The sequence below is a fragment of the Schistocerca piceifrons genome, chromosome X (genome assembly GCF_021461385.2).
Source record: "Schistocerca piceifrons isolate TAMUIC-IGC-003096 chromosome X, iqSchPice1.1, whole genome shotgun sequence".
Lineage (NCBI taxonomy): Eukaryota > Metazoa > Arthropoda > Insecta > Orthoptera > Acrididae > Schistocerca > Schistocerca piceifrons.
In genome coordinates this window covers 483,195,994-483,219,811 of record NC_060149.1, presented here as the reverse complement: position 1 = coordinate 483,219,811, position 23,818 = coordinate 483,195,994, and the positions used below count along the sequence as shown (strand labels likewise).

The following is a 23,818-nucleotide window of genomic DNA, read 5'->3' as shown; positions in this document are numbered from 1 at the left end:
ATACTTACCAAGAGGTCCGAAACAACGGTCGCTAACAGTACGTTTCTCGCAAAGACTATGAAATACCCTGTATGTGACTTTAAACACGACATCACCATAAAACCACCGCCTCAGAATTTTACTGTTGGCACTACACACACTGGCAGATGACGTTCACAGGGTATTTGCCATACCCACACCCTGTCATGGGATCGCCACATTGTGTACCTTGAATCCTCACTCCACACAACGTTTCTCCACAGTTCATTCATCCAATGTTTACCCTCCTTGTTTGTCTGTACATGTACACCACCTCTATCAAATGGTTCAAATAGCCCTGAGCACTATGCGCCTTAACTTCTGAGGTCATCAGTCGCCTAGAACTTAGAACTAATTAAACCTAACTAACCTAAGGACATCACACACATCCATGCCCGAGGCAGGATTCGAACCTTCGATCGTAGCGGTCGCTCGGTTCCAGATTGTAGCGCCTAGAACCGCACGGCCACCCCGGCCGGCCCACCTCTATCGATTTCCGTCCCATTCGGATAATTCCTTCGTGGTGCGTCGTTTTTCTGTCTTCGAGTGTAATTGGCCGACGTGTATAGGGATGTACAGGGACAGTGATGTTTCCTGTTAATGGGCATACTTTCTCTAGGTCGTACTTCATCACCGAATCTGAATTGCTACAATGTGTTTTTTGTATGTGTGTGTACACGGAACTATAGGACGTCGACAGCGATCGCGGAATGTGTAGTGAGTTGACCTGTAGTGCAATATGTGATTCGAAGGAGGCTTTAGAATTACTGTGCAAGTAACTCACGGTCAGACTGCCTGGTTGTCTATAGTTGACTCGAAGTTGGATTCCGCCTACGGGCCAATCTTTTTTAAGTTCAGGTCGTAGTAGGTGCCCACTGACTTTCTATGTTAGCTACTCTTGTCACGATGAGTACGACATTGGTGCATATTATTTTTTGTCTGCAAGAGAAGTATTGTAGTACGAGGTAACAAAACTCATGCAAATTTAAACAAAATTGATAAAAGTTCATTAAGGGCGTTCGTTTTAAAACAGTGAGAGAATGTTGTTATTTTGAGGAGTTAGTGATTTTAGATCACTCAGATATATTGAAAAATTTTATCTTTTACGAAGCTCGTATTTAAAATGTATCAGAGTGCAACTAGTTGAGTAAGTATTCAATTCTTTGCCACGAATGAAATTGGGAATGATATACTTTTCTTCAAATTGCGCACTCAAATGTAAGCACCAAGCTCAAGAGAAATATCTTTGCCACTTTATTTGGGAACACTAAAGTTCAGTATCGTCTGAATTTCAAACATAATCAGTCCAAATTTTATGCATAATACTTTTCACAGGAGTAGCAGGTTGATCAGGAAAGAAGATGCAGTAGAAAAAAACAACTTTAAGATGAAACAGAGTAAGAGAGAATAAATGTTGACGATGAGCCCATGAAGTTTGATCTCGAAGTAAAATTACGAAAATACTGAGAAAAATAAGTTCAACTACTCAGCGTAATGAGTCTGAATAAGAAGTTCAAATTCTGTCCGATAATATTTTTTAAAATCTGCTTGGACATGTAAAATGATCCGAATGAGGTACGTAAGTACGAAACTGCAGTACCTTCCAATTTACAGGACAAGCGTAGAATCTGGTTTTCCAACAGAAATTATGTTCCTTTGCTCCCTAATTTTCATGGAAAATAGAACTCTGTCATTTCGGTAGTCTGTGGTTATGAAGCTACAGACACCAGATGACAGTCCGACTGCTTAGCTGGGTGGTAACTTGCTCGCCTCCCATGCAAGCGGATCTTGGTCCGATTCCCGGCCAGGTTGGAGATTTTCTCCGCTCGGAGACTAGGAGTTGTGTTGCCCTTATCATCATTTCATCCTCATCACCGGCGCGCAAGTCTCCCAATGTGGCGTCAACAGAAATAAAACTTGCACTTGGTGGCCGAACTTCCCCGAATGGGGCCTCCCGGCAACGATACCACTCGCTTATTTCCATTTACCAGGTGATAATATATGTTCTGATCTGACATTCCTTTTAATTTGCCCAGAAGCTATTGTCATTATTGCAAATGAGTTTGAATATAGAGGAAAGATGCCTTTTATGGCAGAGTTCGCTAATGTGACACAAGTAGATTCTGTCCAACAAAGTGCTCAGCGTTATTGGGAAATATCGGTAGATGTCGCAGCGCCTGAGGGATGGTAAGTGATGATAAGACCATTACGAAGCTGGATACGGTCGAGAATCCCTGATTTTAAAAGTGTTGAATTACGAGTTTTATGACAGTATCGGGTATTAGGCACAGTATCTCATTTTAGGATAAATTCAGCTTCATACCCTAATAGCAGGATTCGGATACTTGTTTTTACCAAGTGGTTTGACAATTTTGTGAACTTTGTGAAGCCATCTGATGATGGTCCAGCTATGCTAATACTCTATCCAACTCCTTCACGCTCTATCTCGGTCCACCTCCTCCACTCTGCACTCTCTGCTCATCTCCTCCTGCGTCTTTCTCTCTCTCTCTCTGTCCATCTCCTCTTACCCCTCTCTCTGTCCATCTGATCCTCCACCCTTTCTTTGTTCATCTCCTTCTCGTCCTATATCTGTCCATCTCTTCCTCCCCTATCTCTGCCCATCTCATCGTCCCCTCTATCCCTGTCCATCTCCTCCCCCCTCTCGCTATTCATCTCATCCTGCTTCTCTAACCGAGTGAGGTGGCTTGGTGGTTAGCACGCTGAACTCGCATTCGTGAAGACGACGGTTCAAAAACACGTCCGACCACCCCGATTTAGGTTTTCCGTGACTTCCCTGTATCACTTCAGGAAAATGCCGGGATGGTTCCTTTGAAAGGCAGGGCCGATTTCCTTCTCCATCCTTCCCTAATCCGAGCTTGTGCTCCGTCACTAATGACCTCGTTGTCGACGGGACGTTAAACACTAATTCCCTCCTCCTACCTGCTCTCCCTCCCCCCCCCCCCCTCTCTCTCTCTCTCTCTCTCTCTCTCTCTCTCTCTCTCTCTGTCCATCTGCACCTATTTCCTTTCTCTGTCCATCTCCTCCTCCCGCCTCTTCTGCCTATCTCTTCCTCCTCTCAGTTTGTGCCCATTTCTTTCTCCAGTCGTTGTCCACTTCCTCGTCTTCCCTTTCTCTCTCCATCTCCTCCTTTCTCCTCTCTCTGTCCATTTCCCCCTACCCCTCTCTCTGCTCATCTCCTCCTACCCCCTATCTGTGTCCATCCCCTCTTTCCCTCTCTCTGCCTGTCAGTCTCCTCCTCCACCTATCTTTCTCCACGTTATCACTCCCAATCCAATAGGAGGTTGCTGGTTTTTACCCTCAACGTATTTCTTTCCAGATCGTAACAATGAGGTTGAAACAGTTCCAGAGGTTTACGGTAAGTTTATAAACCGTGGCATTTGTGGCGTACGCAGATATCAAACCTATTTTACATACATTTAACATGTTTCACACATGTTTGTACACATATTTCACCCGTATCTCTAGCGAAATTCGCCCTGCAGTTTCATTTTCACGCAGCTCAGTGTTTACAACGTCATATCTTCTGAACTATGTGTGGTTATGTTGTATGATTTTATTTGTACATTTAGTGCTATATGTGAATACTGTCTCCAAAACCTGGTGCCAATACATGTAGTAGTAAAGAAGTAGTAAATTAAAACTTCATGCCTCATGCGGTGGTTTTACTTCACGAACAGCGAATAGGTAACTGATAAACTTTTTTCGTTTAATCATTTTGTGGGAGAGGCAACGGCCTTACCGCAGTAGATACACCGGTTCCCGTGAGATCACCGAAGTTAAGCGCTGTCGGGCGTGGCCGGCACTTGGATGGGTGACCATCTAGCCGCCATGCGCTGTTGCCATTTTTCGGGCTGCACTCAGCCTCTTGATGCCAATTGAGGAGCTACTCGACCGAATAGTAGCGGTTCCGGTCAAAGAAAGCCATCATGACGACCGGGAGAGCGGTGTGCTAATCACATGCCCCTCCTACCCGCATCCTCAACTGAGGATGACACGGCGGTCGGATGGTCCGATGGGCCACTTGTGGCCTGAAGACGGAGTGCTATTTTGTGGGAGATGTCAGCGAGAAAGATTCATAATGGCAGGAAATTATGTGTAAAGTATGTTGCAAGTCACTAAGTGCTCTTATTCTCAAGTACTGGATAAATAAAATATGGGTATTCGCGCGTCGTGGGCTACACTGTTTTTTCATCCCGCGTTGGTAGATAGGTGGTACTTACCCCGTAGCGGTTCTTTCCAGGCCGAAAGTGATATGTGTACAAAGTTTGGTTGAAATCTGTCTAGTGGTTTAGGAAGAGACTTAGAACATGCATGCGTACTCTGATCAGCCAGAACATTATGACCACCGACCTACTATCGATATGAACCCGTCAAGGAGAGGAATAACTACTTGTCAGACACACACAAGGCGCATGTAGTATCAGTGAGAGTGATGTCCGTGTAGAAAATGGGGAAGGCGCGCAGTATATCGGATTGTGATGGCCCAGAGCTCCTCACGAGAGTTTCGAAAACTGCACGTTTTGTCGGGTGTTCGAGGAGTGCTGTGATGGGTGTCTTCAACACGTGGCGAAACCGAGGTGAAACAACGTGCAGACGTCATGGAGTTGGGTGGCCACCCCTCGTTATAGTTGTCAGGCGTCGTAGACTGGGCAGACTGGTAAAACAGGACAGGTGGCGAACTGTGGCGGAATTGACATCAGACTTCAATCCTGAGCAGAGTACAAGTGTGTCTCAACACACAGTACACTGAACGATCGGTCCCCACAGCCGACGACCCATGCATGTACCAGTGTTAACAACGACATCGACAACTAAGACTGAAATGGGCACGTGACCATAGGCACTGGACTTTGGCACAGTGTCAGAGCGTTACATTGTCTTATGCGTCCCGATACCTTCTTCGTCATGCCGATGGGAGGGCGCGAGTCCGTCGTCCTCCAGGAGAACGGCTCCTTGACAGCTGTGCAGCAGGACAGAGCCAAGCTGGTGCGGCTTCACTACGCTCTGGGGAAGATTCACGTGGGCAACCATGGGTCCAGTTGAGCTCATGCAAGGCACCATGACGGCCAAGGTGTATCGTACACTGGTTGCAGTCCACGTACACCGCTTCATGACGATCATGTTTCCCGATGGCAGTGGCGTTTTTCAGCAAGATGATACTCCATGTCACAAGGCCAGGAGTGTAACGGAGTTGTTCAATGAGCACAGTGGCGAGTTCAAAAATGGCTCTGAGCACTATGGGACTGAGCATCTTAGGTCATCAGTCCCCTAGAACTTAGAACTACTTAAACCTAACCAACCTAAGAACATCACACACATCCATGCCCGAGGCAGGATTCGAACCTACGACCGCCGGCCGAAGTGGCCGTGCGGTTAAAGGCGCTGCAGTCTGGAACCGCAAGACCGCTACGGTCGCATGTTCGAATCCTGCCTCGGGCATGGATGTTTGTGATGTCCTTAGGTTAGTTAGGTTTAACTCGTTCTAAGTTCTAGGGGACTAATGACCTCAGCAGTTGAGTCCCATAGTGCTCAGAGCCATTTTTGAACCTACGACCGTAGCAGTCCCGCGGTTCCGGACTGCAGCGCCTAGAACCGCACGGCCACCGCGGCCGGCGTGGCGAGTTCCAATTGATGTGCTGGCCTCGCAACTCGCCAGATGTGAACCCGATCAAACACATCTGGATGTGATTGAACGTGGCGACAGACCTCATCGTCCCACGCCCCGGAAGTTACGGGAATTAAGTGACCTGTGCGTGCAGATGTGGTGCCAACTCCAGCGACCTTCCATGCCACGACGCGTCACCGCTGTTATCCGTGCTAAAGTTCGCATGCCAGCTATTAGGTAGTAGTCATAATGTTCTGGCTGATCAGTGTATATCTTGAAAAGTACTCCATACCTTTCTTACCGATAGGATGTTTACATGTTTTCACCCTACTTTGCATGTGTACCATCTTACTGTATATGGTTTTCACGACATGGCTTGTCCTATTTTTGTACATGATTTTTCCTGTTTTCTTTTCAACGTAAGGAATTATTCATTTTGACGCTGCACTCACATTATACACAATCCTACGTTGAACTGTTCTATATTTCGGTTAATTACTATCATTCAATACTACTACTTTGTATATATTTTTCATACACTGTAACCACATCTTTTTACACCGTCCCTATTACACCTTCTTTACGATATTTCTTATTTTTGACATTTTACTAAATGTGTTTCACATCTTGTACGTAGAATATGTAGGTTTTTTACATCCCATTACTATGACACCATTGTGTTTCCTAGTTGATTTTATAGATCTGATGTACTCATACGTTATGTCTATGAAATACTGTTGTTCATATTATTTTTATTTCATAGACCCTAATTATTTACTTGTATCTATTCGATGTAACAATTTTATTATATTATTGAACTTATTTTACACATTTATGTTTTAAGTATTTTATGTAACCATATAGAAACCTGAAGAAGACGCTACTGTGGCACTGGAACTAGTACCATAGATAAAGTTTTCAAAAATAACAGCTGATGGTATATATTTCTACAACAGTTCGGCCGGCCGCTATTCCTCACTCCATATTTTTATGCTGGATTTACGATCACTTAATATGTACCTACGTTTCGCGCGAGTGTAATCTTCGGCACGTAGCCGTCTCATTCACCCATCTACTCTGAATGGCGCGGTGATGGGGAAGTCGGACTGCTGAGCACACTCGGCTGCTATCGTAAAGCGCAAATCTTGGCCAGGTTTGATGTACACCCACAGTCAGAGGTGGAAAGATTGCCCGAGGGCAGCAACACTAAGAATAGCCATATACTGAGGTTACCGTTAGGTTTCGTTCACAGAAGTGGAGCACGAAGGAACAGTCGGTAGCAGAGACGCGTGGTGCAAGAGCAGGTGTGGTGTGGGTCACTGGACACAACAGGCGAAAGCTGAATGTCACGTCCATTGCTTTCGTGTTTTACTTAATCGAACTGAGACCTTGGGAGAGCGAAGAAGCTTTGCATTTCTTGATACAGCTAATGCAAGGCTACGAAAGCTCATTGTTTTTCTTTCTCGGCATACTTTATTTTTGCAAGTTTCTAATGCGCCAGTGTGAGTCACTGTTATTCCGGACGTGGGTGACGTGGTACAGCGACAGTACCAGTAGGATGCTGCTGCAAACTGGCAAAGCGGATAGCGGAACAGAAAGATTTTGCTGCTGTATTTTTCCAACAGACGTTAGTGAGAACAGGCCTTACACGAGGTTCTGACCATTCCAGGTAAGTGCTGCTCACGAAACGGCCATTAGAAATTTTCATTGAATTTTGGGACCTTTGTTGACGAGAAAGGCGCTGTGTCTCCAAATTCAGAGCGTTGTAGTTGAAGGCCTAAACATCTACATTTATTTTTCACGTGTTATGTTTGTCCGTTTTAAATAATTTTTAAAGGCAGTGACAACATTTGTGTATTGTAATACAGAAATATACAGGCGGTCCCTCAAATTTCTCCCACATTTGCAACCTCATTCGAGCAGGCTCTGTGGAGTACATTGTGGAGGGCTGTTCAAACTATTATTGGCCCTCTGTGTTTTGATCGATGTCGTGGAGACAATACTGACTCTTTATTCCTCTGCAAGCATCTTTATCGCCCTCATCCTGTCTTGTAGCACCAATATGAAGTATAGGATGTGTTAAGAGTATCTGTTTCTCAGTCTGTCTGAAACAGTGAATCTCAGAATTTATCTGTGAACACTTAACGACACGAACTTCGCTTTTCTTCAAGCGATTCCCGTATCTCTGCCTAACGTTTTCGTAGTGTCTTCGATCGATTAGCACACCTAGAGCGCTTCACTGATTGTCTTCGGTTTCTTACTTCATGGTAGTGTGGTAAGGGCTGCAGTTGTACAAGAAACTTCAATGCAGTGCCGGAATGTCTCCTTTGAGCAGACAACGCCCGAGTGGTTCCCCACCCACCAGCAGCTGAGGTGGTGTTCCGTCTCGAGCCTTTTCCCAAATACTGTAAAAGTTTTTTTAAGAATGGATCGTAAGAAGTGCTGTAGATGCTGTTGTTGAATTTTATGCTAATTTTAGCGCTTCGATGATACTGAGGTCATTGGAGAGCGAGGTGATCTCGTGGTTTGAATCTACTCGACCTAATATTTTTGGAGGTTTCTGAGTATTACGCTTAAGCATGGCCCAAGTTGTTCTAAATAAACTGCTGCGACAAATCCCTCACATTGAGTTCTGTTTTATACGTATTAACACAGGCACTGCTATTTCGTATTTATTCGCCAATATTAGGCCCTCGACTGTCAATAAATACAGTATATCCTTCCTGGACGGGAAAATACGTAACGTACAAGTGCAGGTTGTGACACATGGACGACGATATTCGGAAGTTTGGGTCTGGCCGTGATTCGTGCTCGGGTGGCTGAACCGTTTAAGGCGACCACTCGCGTGAAGTGGGAAATCCGGGTTCGAGTGCCCATCCGGTACAAATTTTCGTTGTTGTCATTCCAATGTAGAGCCGAAGGTGGATCATATTCGCAACTGTGAATAAATTTTTAGTAATTTTTTAGATGAATGATCCCATTAACCGTTAAAAATAAAGAAAATTGATCGCTCAAAACATGCAATTCCAATTTTCATCTGTTTCAAAAAGATCGTATGTAAAGTAAATTACGGAGATGTAATCGAATACCGGCTTTCCAGAGGTCAGCATTCACTCTTTCGAATAACTGTAGCTGAGAACTACGATGTAGTAAGTCACAGTATCGCTTTAAAATATAAATCTTTGTGTACGGACACTTATCTTGGTTGAAATTTTTTTCGTTATGAGACGCACATTATAACATGCCCTTTGTACTAGAAACACCCAAAAATTTCTGGACCCAGACACAGTTGGGCTCCATGTTCCCTGCAGTTGGGGCGAATCGGCCTCAAACCGTATACAGCAGGCTTGATTCAGTTTTCAGTGACTACAACACTTCAGCGAAAACCGGGTTATTCCCCTGACAAGGACATCGCTGCCTCCTCCCTACATCCTCCAGTTGAGTTGGTATTCTCTCTCTAATAAATTGCTTTCCATAAATAGCATTCTTTTTATTCGAGTTTATTGACAGCATCATTATTTCTTATTATTCAGATAAAAACAAGACATGTTTGATTTTATAAGCATAAATAGAAGTAGAAGACAAATTCTGCTCACTGCGCTGAGCGTAAGCAGCAACGTTCAAAGACAGTATCGCCATCAGTATTAGTTCATATTAGTGCGATATTCCGTGGCGATTGTAAGAAAGCATGCAACAATATGGATCCTAGAATGTTTTGGACTGGGCAAGAACAGAAATGATTAGGAAACAAGTTAACACAGTAAACAGGAGATTTACTTAACTTGTATTTCTCGTAGCGTACAAAGACTCATCACAAATAATGCAGCGAGAAATAGAGTCCAGCTAAGACAAGAGCAACAAGGACGTGGCTCTCTGTACTTACGCACGAACGCTGGATTTGGAGCCGTGACCTGGCGGCGTCTGTGTAGCCCCACAAAGCATTACGTACCGAAGTGGCTCCAAGTGGGTATGTGTGTATGACTGCCGCCAGCCGTCCTGTATCGTGATAGCAGAGGGTGGTCGTAGTACAGAGCCACTGGACGCCCGGTGGGCCCATATGACTGCCGAGTCCTCACATGACTGCTATAGGCGTCTAACAGAAACCTGCAGTTCTATTGTCGACTTTGAGACACCAGTATGTCATACCACATAGGAGAGTAACCTTATTAATGCATGCTGTGAAGTTCGGCGAACTGATCGCCACGCTGACCTTTCTTACTACACTGTAAGAAGAGGTGGCAACATTTGAGACGCGATTGAAAGTACCAATGTCAATAATACCTCACGACGTCTCCCAGAACTGTGTCTCCAATCTCGTTGTTCCGTCGCCGATCCTCGCATGGCACGCGAGCTTTCATTATGCAAAACATGAAAGTAAATGTTCTCATTAGACGTGGAGGAAAAGCTCAGATTAGGAACGGAAACCGACCGTTTCCTCTCCAAAGTAGCCTATGGCACTTCTTTTATTAAATGCAAATTAATAAGTCTTACTCCTTTTCAAGGATTACGTGAATGTGTTCGTGTGTCTAAAGGATTAAATATATCGAACTGTTAACTTCGTTTCAAAACATTGCATTGTATAGAAATAGAGAATAAAGCTTTAAACGAGATTCGAACCTAGGTTCATTAAGCAATGGGAAGAATATCCAACTGACTACACAAAAACGTTCGCCAGTCCACCTCGAACTAATAATTTGAGAGTACATGCCAATACCGATTTCTTCTTTGCGTTCAGAACTCAGAAATAATATGTAAATCCTTAGACTTGGAATTGGGAGCGATTATGTTAAAAACCTCAGTGACTCACAGCTTCTATAAAATTCGCTTCTGTGAAGCATTAACAAAGCAATAAAACGTTCCAAAGTATAACGTTTACTAACTTACTAGCTTAATAAACAAAATATCTCTATAATGAAAATTAATCAACCACAGATCAAAACAGTTTCCAGAATATAGGGACCCTAGGACTGTGATATCATTCAACACTTTTAGTAGCACTTTCCACATACAGAAACGCGTAGCACTTAAGTTAAACAGTGAAGCAGTAATTTAAGCAAAAGTAATTTAGACCAGTATGAAAATTTAAATCAACAATTCTGTGCAGCAGCTTGATGTTTATATCACGTTGGGGAATTTATAAACTGCAGTACCTTTCAAACTGAGATAATAATTTGATTCAGGTCTATGAACAGTTTAATTATTGATGTTAGCAAAATCCCAAATAATTGACCTCACATTTATAGATTCTTGGAAACTTTCAGGTACAAGGAGAACAGGAATTGGAGGTGTGGAAAAGATAATCTGCTGCGGCGACTGTGCTGGAAAGCATTACGTAACCGTGGCTTTTCATACGAATTACTCTATCAAAGTTTTTCTTTTCACTGTAAGATATCTTAGAACATTCCACATTATACCACGCTGCAATATGCTGATAGTACTTGCATCTGAGGCCCTTTTATAAAAATTTATAAGTATATTTGCCTCATTTCCGTAAGTAATTTAGGAAACTTACAAGAAACCTTAATCTGGATGGCTGGACGGGGATTTGAACCGTGGTCCTCCCGAATAAGAATACGTTGTGCTGCCACTGCGCTGCCTCGTTCAGTAACCATGTCAGATGACAAAGATTGTCCGTGCCGAAGTTATCTACGGGCTGAGTATTCTCCTGCAGAAGTTGTTGCCTATGTCTGTCGAGCAGCCACACAGAATATACATCATGAAAATGAACATACAATAATATATTAATATTATTAGCAATTGTCGAAGACTTGCGATGAAGACTTCGAAGAAAACTGTGGATTCAAGTGCGTTTAAAATGTCTTAAGAGAAACTTTTAGCAGTAATTTTGTTATGAACTTTCTGCGAAGAGTATCTATGGTTGAAAGCAAACAAAGTTTTCACTTTCGCATAATCAGTGGAGCTGGACAGTGCCATTGATTGGGTAAAACATTTAGAATAGTTTATATTTCTGTCCATACCTTTGCACTTCAAAGGATGTGTGCTAATATCTATGATGTTGAGCGCCGTAAACCTAAAACTAATCAACCAACCTACTATGTACTTTATGACATTATAATACTTTTAACTATCGACGTGCCACAGCTTGACTTTTTACAACATTCTGAGGACAGGTCTTAAGTGCTCCGATACCTTGAAACAGCATATTTTTTAAATGTTATCAGTGGTGTTTAAGGTCGAATGCAGGTGTCATCCGGACACAGACCACAGCTGAAACACTGACGGCGCTGTGATATTTTTAGGAACTGGAGCGAATGTATGACTCTTCATGTCGTAGAGCTCTCCAGAATCCTATAACTCAGAAGAATGACGCAAATCCTCAGATGGCAGAAATGTTTGTCGAACGCATCCAGAACGTTACTTTCCTAGATGAGCCAGCAAGGCAAGGCGACGAAGCTGACTCTATGCCGAATCGTGTCACTCTCTGCCGCTGTCAACGTCGTGCAGGCGTTTCGATTTCACTTACGTCGATCAGTAAACCGTAAGTTTTCTGTCATCAAGTTATTACTTATGCCTGATATTTTAGTAGTTTCTTTATGTTATTACGCCGTATGGGTGTGAAAAGTCTCATGCTACATATGGGAAGCATGCAGGGTGAATGGTGACGATGTTACCAAATTTGTGGTAAGGTCTTATGGGTCCAAACTGCTGAGGTCATCAGTCCCTAAGCTTACGCACTGCTTAATCTAACTTAAACTAACTTACGCTAAGGACATACACACACCCATGCTCGAGGGAGAACTCGAACCTCCGACGGGGGGAGCCGCGCGGACTGTGATAAGGCGCCTTGGACCATGCGGCTACCACACGCGGCACGATGTTACCAACTTTCGGGTATGATGGAGAAAGGTAAATGTATAAAGTTGAGGTAAAGAGGCCGTGGACCAGAAACGACCGGGTCGAAAGATATAGGCGAAAATCGTTCCGATACCGCTGATAGTGAAATGCATGAATCGGTATTGTTATTACCGAGAATGTTGGGTAGACAACTTTCAGAGGTGGTAGTATGAACCAATACAAGAAAAATGTCTAGTAAACATGGACTCTTAAATGCATACCTTGAGAGCTCTGAACGATTGTTGGTCTTCGCCACTGTGAATCACATCTCTTCTACAAAGGCCCTAAAGTGCATACGTTGAGAGGTATGATCACTTGTTCATCTTCGCTAATGTGAAACATATGTCTTCTACTGGGCAAGTGCCCATAGCTGTTAAGGCATGCATCTTAGAGCCCACGTTTACTAGACATTTTTTCTTGTTTTGATCTATACTATCACCTCTGAAAGTTGCATAGACGCAGACGACGTTGAATGTGACGCTCATTCACAAGAGAAGGAAGAAGATAGGAGACATCCAGTGTGCCCTTACCGCTCCAGTGACCAAATAAGTGGCAGTGAGTCAGCGGCGTTTTGGCGACGATATCACATTCTATCGTCGTCCATGACGACACCACCTGTGGCAGAGAGAAGGCTGGCAAAAATCAACCTGAACGCTTTCAGTACGCGCCATATTCTCCATGCTACAAGACAAGCTTCATGCCGCGCACATAGACATCACTCTCCTGCAAGAGATTCACGTAGCCAGTTTTCCCGACCTCTTCTATTACACAGCTAATGTCTCTTGAACGTGGAAGATGTTAGGTAGACCCGCCCCCACGGTGGGCATGTCCTCCATGCCCTCTTCAACGCCGTCGCTTTCCTGTTCCATCGTGAGGAAGAGGCAATAGTTCGATGCCGCGCGCCGTCGCCTTTTACGTTTGCGAGGTGATCATTGCTTACGAACATGAGTTTCCGTGTCCGAGTATCGGTGTTGATCGGTCACTGTTGTTCCATCAGTGCGGAACGCCGAGGTCGGCACCGCATTGACGTCGATATTTTCTTGAGGTTCACCCATTAACGTCAGTTGGGGGTGTTGCAGGGTTACCTTCGCCTGAGGTGGCGGCGTGATCTGGGTCGTGACCTCGTTGGATTCGCAGGACGTCAGCACCCGTAGGTAATCGGTGGTTTCTTTGTTCATGAGGCTTGTTGCCGCTGCTGTGATGTAGGTGAGGGGGAAGATCGTCGCCGCAGCCGGTGGCGCCGATTCTCCGATGAGCGTTTGTATTAGTCGGCGTTGAATAGACACCGACCTGACGTGCCCTTTCTGGCTGCACCCAGAATATGTGCACAGTTGGCCGTCCTACATCACTATAGTACAGCAAGTGCCAATGAGCAGGTAGGATGGTACGTATTATGTCGGTTCGATTTTTATTGCGTAAACACCATTGTACACCTTGTAAGTCTCAAACGTCTGCCATTTCTCAACCACATGGCTTATCACGTTTCCGTACAGTCAGAAGGTTGCAGTCTTGACATCGGCTGCCATCTCAAAGAGGAGTTCAAAGACTCTAAGGGTGTGCAAGCCCAGGTCCGCTTGGTCCACTGTAACGACCACAGTGTGACCATTGGATTGTTTGAACTTAAGTGAGTTTGCGAATTTGTTCACCACGGTTGTGCACACGTCGGCATTTGTCATCTTGACGTAATGACACTGGCCATAATTGAGAAGTGGATGCCAACGATTTCCAGGGGATTCAGACACAGGTGGTCTCATAGGAATCGTTCAGTCTCATATGAGCGTTGTCTGGCATTATCCTGTTGAGAAGTGGTTTTGATCGTGGCCGATCTATAGGATTGCGCCGTATTTAGAACGTATACCTAACAACCCGCAACTGCTCAGAAGTAAATGACAGCCTACACACAGCTCCACTGGCAGTACGCTTACGAGATGACCACACCTCGCTGCTGCCAAGAGCAGACTGTAACTCAACTGCACAGGTGGGTCTGGGATTCTTACCTGGTTGCATTAATAGAAGAGACAGAGAAGATTCAATGAATAGTGCCACATAATGTCAGGGGATCGTTTACCAAGGGGGAGAGCATTACGGAAACAATCTCCAGTTGCAAACGCTACAAGGGAGGCGCTGTGCATCACTGAGAAGACTACTAATGAAAATGAGAAAGTGTGCGTTCCAAGAAGAGTCGGACAACATGTTATTTCGTCCCATATACCTCTCACGAAATGACCGCGACGACAAAATTAGAGAAATTAGAGCTCGCATGGAGGTTTGACAGCCGTTTTTCCTTCATAGCATTCGTGAATGGAAAAACGAAGAAGGAAGCAGTTGTGGTACCGGAAACGCTCTGCACCACACACCGTTAAGGTGGTTTGTGGAGCACAAGTGTTGATATAATGTTCTGGAACTTTTTGTCATTTGCTTAATGATCCTTAACGAAACAAACAACTTTTCTGAATAAAAATCGCTGCAGATATTGTAAATCTTTAATTAAAGGATTGAAAAATGCCGTTGATAGAGGATTTACAACAGCTGCTGCGGTTTTTCTTCAATATGGAAAAGTATCCGCCCAGTAAACTATAATGAAACAGGCAGCACTACGTTGGGCAAATAATCATCACAGATTCGCACTTGGCGCACTATGCCGAGTACAGAGGAAGATCCACGCCTCTGTGTTTCAGTACATCCCACCAACGCTAGGGGTCAACTTTAGGGTTTGTACCACTGAATCGGTATATACGCTTTGACGGGACTGCAGAAGCGCAGGAAACCGTAATGGAGGGCTGGTGGGTGACTGTGACGGTGGTGAGGTTGAGCGTAAGCATCAGCTGTGGTGGTTGTTTTGCAGATGAGCGCGGCAGGGCGTTCGCGATGCGAGAGCGGCACGCGGGAGAAATGAACGCGCCCGTGGCGCCCCTCAGGTTCCACGCCAGGCGCCGGTCCACCGCTGCGAGGTGAGTCCACGAGTCGGCACGCCTCCGCTTCCTAGATTCTTCACGTCGCACTGACTGCCAAAGCTTCGATTTAGCTAGATGTAGTGTCGGTACTGGAGAAAGCTGTAAAGGGCAGCCGTTCCACAGTTGCCGAGAGGTGACGGTCGTCTCTAGTAGGCTTAAATATTATTTATTCCTTGTAGTATAAATCATTCGCGGTGGAGGTGCTGGCAGTGGTGATGCTGGCAGTGGTGATGCTGGCAGTGGTGATGCTGGCAGTGGTGATGCTGGCAGTGGTGATGCTGGCAGTGGTGATGCTGGCAGTGGTGATGCTGGCAGTGGTGATGCTGGCAGTGGTGATGCTGGCAGTGGTGATGCTGGCAGTGGTGATGCTGGCAGTGGTGATGCTGGCAGTGGTGTTCGTAGCGAGTTTGGTGTTGTTGTCTAATTCGCTACATTATAATGGTTTCGTTCTTGAATTTTCTGTTTCTTATGACGGTCTAGAGTTGATCTAGCGCTTCAACGTTTACATTCTGTAGCAATATGAAGCAGTTACGTTGATACTCCAATATGCTGATGCCTTTAATGGAAATAACAACGAATGTAGCTTAAGAAATCAATGACGCATTGTACAAAGTAGTAGCAGACGTAGAATAAGGGGCGATCAATAAGTTTCCGTTCGGAGGCCTTACAGTGAGGCAAAATAGCCGTGAGCATTGAGGGAATCGTTTCACCGACGCACTAGGTTGAAGATACCTGTTTGGTAAAATACTGTGTTCTGCTACCTGAAGAAATCTGTAACTACCTGCTATACTTTATCAACCCTTCATGGCCCTTTTTCAGGGACCGCAGACATTAAATCGCATGAGGAGAGACAAAGACTGTAGGATGGGTGCTTGAGTGTCTTCAGTTGTATGCGACTCCCTACAGATGGTAAGGAGAGGTTGGTAGTAGAGTGGTGTGGCAATTGTCGCCGTAGAAAAGTTGGACAGGAACAGAAATAATTATCGAACAAGATAACATAGTAGACAGAAGATTTATTTCCAAGCAAACGACGACTTACTACAAATAATGCAGCAAGAAACAGAGTCCAGCCAATACAATAGCACCAAGGATGAGGTTCCACGAACTAAGCACAAATGACGGTGTTAGAGCACGACTAGGCGGCGTCTGCGAAATGTCACATAGCGAAATAGCTCAGAGTACTAGTGGGCTGTGTGACTGTCACTGAGCATCTTATACTGCAGCGGCAGAGGGCGCTCATGGTAGGGAGCCGCTGGAGGTGTGACTCAGCGGGCGTACTCCATTGGGTCCGCCGGATCTCACACGACTGCTCTCGGTGTCTGAGAGGAACTTGCAATTCTGTTGCCAACTTTAAGACGCCCGTAGTGATATGTTGATACATGATACCTCGTCTCCCACTTGAGTTGGCGTAACTTCAGTGTTATGACATTTACGATATGGGGACGTGCGTTAACGTGAAGCAGCAACAGCCTTTGTTGCGTACCAGTCCACAACAGTGGTTTCCGGTACACATGCTGCCCCATACACATTCTCCATTATCCGATGGATGTCTACCGTTGTTTGTCCTTCAGCAGCCAAGAAAAGAATGACAGCACATTGATCCTGTTTGGACGCATAGCTCACATTTCCGTACTGACCGCACACACGTTGAAAGGACACGGATGCCACACTAATCCCTTGCCGACAGAAACTTTTTGATCACCCCTTGTGTCTGACTAAAAGTCTTGTACGGCTGCGTTCCAGTTAATTTCAATTGTTTGTTTCAGTTGTTGATTCTCCGAAACTATAGAAAAATTCACAGGGTAATTTAAGCGGTAATTATGTGATTATATTTCCAAAACCTTGCAGGAATGGAAAATAAAGCAACCAAGGCTTCTTGGCTTCACGAATTTCCTGTTACATTTCACACGGAATAGTAGGCGGAATTAGTCCCTTTCCGAACTTGAGAAATTCTCGCGCAGCGAAGTGTCTCGCGTGACTGCAAAGATTCGCAAATCACTCCAGTTTTTATAAAGCATCAAAGATGCGGTGAACAGATATACAACACAATATCGTTGACATCCGTAGCAGAATTCTAGAGTATATTATGAGCTCTGAAATTACGACGTTCCTGGCAGGAAAGAAGGTACTCTGAAAGAACCAGCAGGAGTTCGGGAAAAGCAGTCGTTTGAAGCGCACCTGGTTTATTTCGCACACGACGTCTTGCAGAATACATGCAGATGACGCAAGGCTGACGCAGGTAATCATGTTCAGTCTGTCTTCCTAGATTTTCGAAATTCGTTCGACACTGTATCATATTATCAGCTGATAACCAACGGATTGTCTTTAAAAATATGTTACTGTATCTAAGAAGTTTTACATGATACAACTCATTACGCCATACTGCAGGGAAAATTTTCAATAGAAATTAAATTAATATTGGTTGTGCTCATAGAAGTGTGAAAGGACTTCTACTGTTATCAACAATGATAAACGATTTACCTGATTGGACTAGCACCAACGTCATCGGATTGTTCGCTGACGATGCTGTTGCCTACTGGAAAGTATCGCCGCTGGATGATCCTAAGGAACTGCAGGACGATATGGGCAAAACTTGACCTGGCGCAGTGAACTGAAGTTCTCTATAAACGTGGTTAAGTATAAGACAATGTTAGAGACCCCATTACAAGTTTAGTGGCAAACTTTTAGAGCATGTCACATCGTTTCAATATTCGATGGTAGCACTACGAAACATTATGGAATGGGACAACCACGTAAAATCAGGAGGCAAGTGGAACGTTTAGAACTCCTGGAGCGATTCTGGAAAAGTTCCATGTAGTTGTCAATGATGTACCGTACAAGGCGCTAGTGTGGCCTGTTGTAGAGTAATGTTCCAGCGCTGGAAGTTCTTAGGCATTACAGCACACATCAAGCGAATTCAGAGATGCTCTGCTCGGATCCTGATCAGTCAGTACAGCTCATATGTAAGTGTAACAAAGATAATCAGGGAACTTAAATGGGAATCTTCGGAAGAAACGAGACATTCGTACTGCCCCCATGATATATCTCACGTAGAGCAGTAACAATAATAGCAGAGAGATAAGGGCGCGTACCGAGGCTTGCAAAAAGCTATATTTTTATCGTTCAGTACGCAAATGGAATAGGACACAAAGTCGGTGTCATCTGTACGAAGTACCCTCCGCCACGCACCGTGCACTGCCTTAGGGTGCTTATGTGTTAATGTAGACATCAAGCTCATCACCACCTTTTCTTGTTACTGTACTTTGTTCAAATACACATCTATGTAGCTGTGATAACACTTGGAATTCGGAGAGTGACTTAATTTCCCATTGGAAAAGCAATCTGTTTTTCGACGGTGGGCTGTATTCTTAAGGTGTGACAATTTTCATCAAAATCTATTAATTCAGTGGCAGTGGATGTGCCGCTTACCGCCTGCTCGAAGGCTGACCTTATGGAACTCTGGTGTACTCTCTAATGTGGAGTTCAAATGTTTTTAAATGTTTGGCCAGTACTGCGTACTCCCTAATAAAATTACATGCTTGCCAATATACCCCTGGAAGATATGGTTCACTTTTAAATGACAGTGTAGTTGAAATTAGCACCTCCACTAATAATAATAATAATAATTGTTAAATAAAAATAGGTTTTGCGGAAACAAATGGTTTAATTTAATGCTTTCCACTGTAGTTGCATTACTGGGAGAGTAGTCTTTCGACTCTGTCATATTCAAGAGACCTATGGACACTTTTGAATTCAGCCAGTCATTTTCGAATTGTTGAAGCTGAAGGAGCAGACTTATTACAAACGTTCACTAAGGTCTGATGATTTCTCTTTGGTGGTAGAGTTCAAAACAATTTTATGGTATAGTAGTCCACATTTTTTTTCTCCAACTAAACACATGCAGCCGACCTCTTGGAAAGCCTTGTAAACAACACCATTCACCAGATCAAATTTACACTTGACCTGCAACATTTCATTAATTACCAACGAAACAAAAACAAATTTTTGATATCAACGCTATCTCTCTGTCAGAAAGAAAATGTTCACCTATCTGGTTGTGACAACATAGAGGATGGACCAGTCGTTGTGAAATACGTTACAATCTCTTACCTTCTGTTTTGCGTGAGGGATCTGGCAGTAAACAAAAATTAAAATATATACAACAAACCTCGTATCATTTTCAGAATGGTGGTGAAGTTCCCATTTATACCAAAAGCTAGCCTTACAATAGTCGACATCGCCTGGTCTTCAGGGCCTGATCGCCGAATTTAGTTTTTTATAGGTGAAATAAGAAGAAAGAATCACACACAGGTGAATTGTCGAACCGGGGCAGAAGATCGTGTGTTAATTATTTGTGGCCAAAGCGGAAGTGCAGGCAAACAAGTCTCGCCCTTTCAAATGAGTGCTGGAAGCCCTTGGTCTTATTGTGTGTTTCAAAAATCGAAGCTTATTGTCACTCATGCACATGCAAGTGATTTCCCATGGATATTAGACTCTTTGCCTCAACTACGTGCACGGAGTTGGCACAGTGCACCATGGCCAGTTCACCACAAGCCTCTTCACCACTTAAACAGCTACATCGTTCCCTTCTAGTCGCACATGGCCAGGTACATAGCAGAACGGTACTGGCTACTGTTGCTAATGTAGCTTGCCAAAGGTGTCCTCGTTATTTTTAATAATTTTTCGGCTGCGTACAAGCTCTGAACCGACTGTACAACAGAGAATAGGAACAGACGAGAAATTTCAAATCTCGATCAGGCTGCATTTGATCGAGTGTCTTCAAAGTTGTATGACGTTCACCAACAAAGACTGTAAATTCATACAGAAGACGAATTTTGATTACACTATCATGGAATATTGTTGTGAAGACAAGACTGTTGTCCAATTTAAATGTGTCAGTATATGAAACTTTAACTTAAGGTATTTTCGTAAAACTTCGTGAAATAAAAATCTCAGCTTTAAAATATGATTTTGGTTACAGGACTTAATGTTCTCTGTTACATAAAAACCCAAGGCTTTTCCAATAATAAGGATGGAGACCTACTATAGTCATTTCACAAAAACTTGATGCATGCTACGTCTAAGTCTATTAGATAACTCTTGGCTGCGATCCAAAATTACCTCTCTGCTGATGGATCTCTCATGCATTCACGCTCTAATATTATACCCGCAAGATGAAAGGTATCTAATATTTCGCTTATGAATATTATGCAGATCCGAACATAGTGTGGTTGTAATAAAGGAGGGGACTGAACGAAACTTCAATAAAAATGAAGCAAAAAATTTCTGTCGGCTCTCTGTTTCCTTCCATTTAAAGATTTTAGTATGTGCAGTGGTTTCGGCAATCTTGTTTTATGTTCTTTCGCATGTGGTAGCCAAGTACGTCTTTCGTCGAATGTAAGCACCAAGAATCTCACTGAGTCCTTAAGAACTGATAAATGAGCGTGATTATAGGACATGAGCTTTCAGATGAAGCGTGCAGCGTGGCGGAGACCAGTATGCGCAGTAACGAGCGTGACCTCACTCATCAAACGGCGAGGCCCACGAGAAAGACAGGCCGTGGCACATACGTCACACCACGTGACACTGCAGGTCTTACGAGTGCCACCAATCGTCTCCGGCGAAGAGCGACTACCTGTTTCAGACGAGTTTAATAATTCTTGACAGTGTGTTTAAATGCATGCAAGGCCCCGATAGCACACGACGAAATTGAGACCTTTACTGGGAACCTTTTCAATTAAATATTGATTTCCTGTGGGCTCTGTACGGAGTCGAGGGTTCGCGAAGGCTGGCGGACAAGCCGACTAGTTTGACGTCACAAGTTCGTTGCAGGGCCAGTATATTTCGTTGTCCCCAGCGAACGGATACCCCACCAGCAACGAAACTCGACGATTTCTGGACCGCAGCTACGTTGACTCCAAAAAGCACTCGACCATAGCGTATGGAATATAACAAGCACAATCATAAAAATACAGCTGAGAAACGATCAATAACAATTCCCTTACATAGGTTAATACCTATATTTAGAAACTAGCCGTTACCTGTGGCTGCGCGTGTATGGTAGTAGTTTCGAGATGATGAATGATGATGAGTAAGTAAGCTGATGTAAGTTCAACGTCAGCTGTCCATCGTTGCCGAGCGGTGCGTGCAGAGGTGCGAACAGGACTGGGCATGAGCGCGCATCGCTGATGTAAAAACAGATTTTCAGTCCTCTGCTTCACACTCTTATGGTTCTTTTTTTCTAAAATAGCATGCGTTCTCCCTCAGGGTCCAAACTATTTCCGTACCAAATTTCAACGAAATCGGTTCAGCAGTTTAGTTTTGAAAATGTAACAAAGTTACTTTCAATTAATAATAATGATATGGAAGTACGAATTAAACACGTTGGGGATTGTATAATCATTGTATTCATTACGTTGAATCATGTTACGTTGAACATATGTCAATAAAAGCATTTCAACATATATCGTTTGAACGTCAAAGAGTAAACAACTTTTTCGAACAGTAAATATGTTACTCTATGTCACGTAGATAAAACTTTAAATTACGATACCTTTTTTGTCGTCATCCGATTATGGTGATATAAAGCCTATTCGTTGACCTAAGCTACGCTCAAGTTACCTGTGAAAACCTCGTGAAAATTCATCTAGTATTTTTGGAGATTATTGTGTTCAGACACAAAGATTTTACATTTTTATTAGTAGTATAGATATAGATAACACGCTATCCTCTCCCTTTCCTTATGTAGTTGTTTCATCCATTGTATTGGATAGTTCCCTCTCTGGATTGAAAGCTCTTTATTGATACTCAAGAATTATGGTAATACGTATGGAAAATGCCGCGAAACGACAAAAGTTTGTTTCGAAAAGGAGAATCTTTTCAAGAAATTGAAGAAATTATTGGCAGACCCACCAGTACAGTGAAGACTATTATACAAATGTTTAATCAGAACAAAACCTACGAAAACTAATCACAAAGCGGTCCTTCCGCATTTCTGTCGGAGATTGAAAAAGGACAGCTACTTAGGCAAATCTAGAAAAGTCCAAAACAAAGGGCTGCAAACCTAGAAGTTCAGATCCACGCAGGAAAGTCTGTTTCAGCGCAGACTGTAAGGAATGTGCTTTATGAAATTGGGTGTGGAGGTCGAACTGCACGCAGGAAACCATACATCAGTCTCAATTAACAGAAGTAAGCGAGTTTCTTTTGCAAGAAATCATAAATCCGATTGGTTTGATTTATGTAAGAAGGATGTATTTAATGACGAGAGCCGATCTGAGCTGTTTAAGCCAACTGAGCGAGTCACAGCGTAGAGAAAACGGAATTCTGAACTCGAAGAGACAAATATAACAGCCTTAGTTAAACATGAAGGAGGTTCAGTACTTTTCTGGGACTGCATGAGTGCAAAAGGTGTTGAGAATCTGTGTTTTATTGATGTAATTATGGAGCACAAGGTTTACATAAACATCCCGAAAACACATCTGTCCAAAAGTGTGAATAATATGAATCTTTATGGGGATTATATTTTGACACAAATAATTATCCAAAACATACAACTCTAGAATGAGATTTTCACTCTGCAGCGGAGTGTGCGCTGATATGAAACTTCCTGGCAGATTTGGAAGGTAGGAGACGAGGTACTGACAGAAGTGAACCTGTGAGGACTGGACGTGAGTCGTGCTTGTGTAGCTCAGATGGTAGAGCACTTTCCCGCGGAAGGCAAAGGTCCCGAGTTCGAGTCTCGGTCCGGCACACAGTTTTCATCTGCCAGGAAGTGTCACACAACTCTATATGCAAGTCTTTGGCTGTTGTATAACAGTCCCCAATGGATGCCGACACCAACGCGTCCTCAGACATTAATCCAATGGAGAATTTGCCAATAGAGAATTTGTGGAATGTACTCGACAAAAATATGAGGAATCATCAAACATCCAATTGAAATGATCCAGAGAACGCTCTACCAGAGGAATGGCGTAAAATTACAAAGCTAACCACAAAATCCCTTGTGAAATCTGTGACAAGGAGAATGCAAGAGATGATAAAGAGGAAAAGAGGACCTATTAAGTAGTATCCAAAACATTCCATGTTCATAGTATCATTTTCAGTGTTGCACACAAATGCTTATTTTGCATTCTAAATTGCCTATCTCTACTTTTGAATGGTTCAAATGGTTCTGAGCACTATAGGACTTAACATCTTAGGTCATCAGTCCCTTAGAACTTGGAACTAATTAAACCTAACTAACCTAAGGACATCACACACATCCATACCCGAGGCAGGATTCGAACCTGCGACCGTAGCAGTCCCGCGGTTCCGGACTGCAGCGCCTAGAATCGTACGACCACCGCGGCCGGCACTTTTGAATGTT

At 43.7% G+C, this 23,818-nt stretch overlaps 1 protein-coding gene and 1 pseudogene across 4 annotated transcripts in view; both read left to right on the top strand.

Moving 5' to 3' along the window:
- The window catches only part of LOC124721924 (carbohydrate sulfotransferase 5-like), a 544,973-nt gene that overhangs the window by 369,568 nt on the left and 151,587 nt on the right, over nt 1-23,818 (top strand). Inside the window, exon 2 of one of the 4 annotated variants that reach the window (XM_047247078.1) lies at nt 15,345-15,450. The exons of 2 other annotated variants lie outside the window; for them this stretch is intronic. In XM_047247078.1, coding sequence (XP_047103034.1) covers nt 15,345-15,450 — 106 coding nt within the window. Of the gene's footprint in view, nt 1-7,232; nt 7,314-15,344; nt 15,451-23,818 lie in introns of those variants that run through there. One more of the 4 variants, XM_047247081.1, reaches the window with a different exon arrangement.
- LOC124723936 lies at nt 3,765-3,881 on the top strand (annotated as a pseudogene).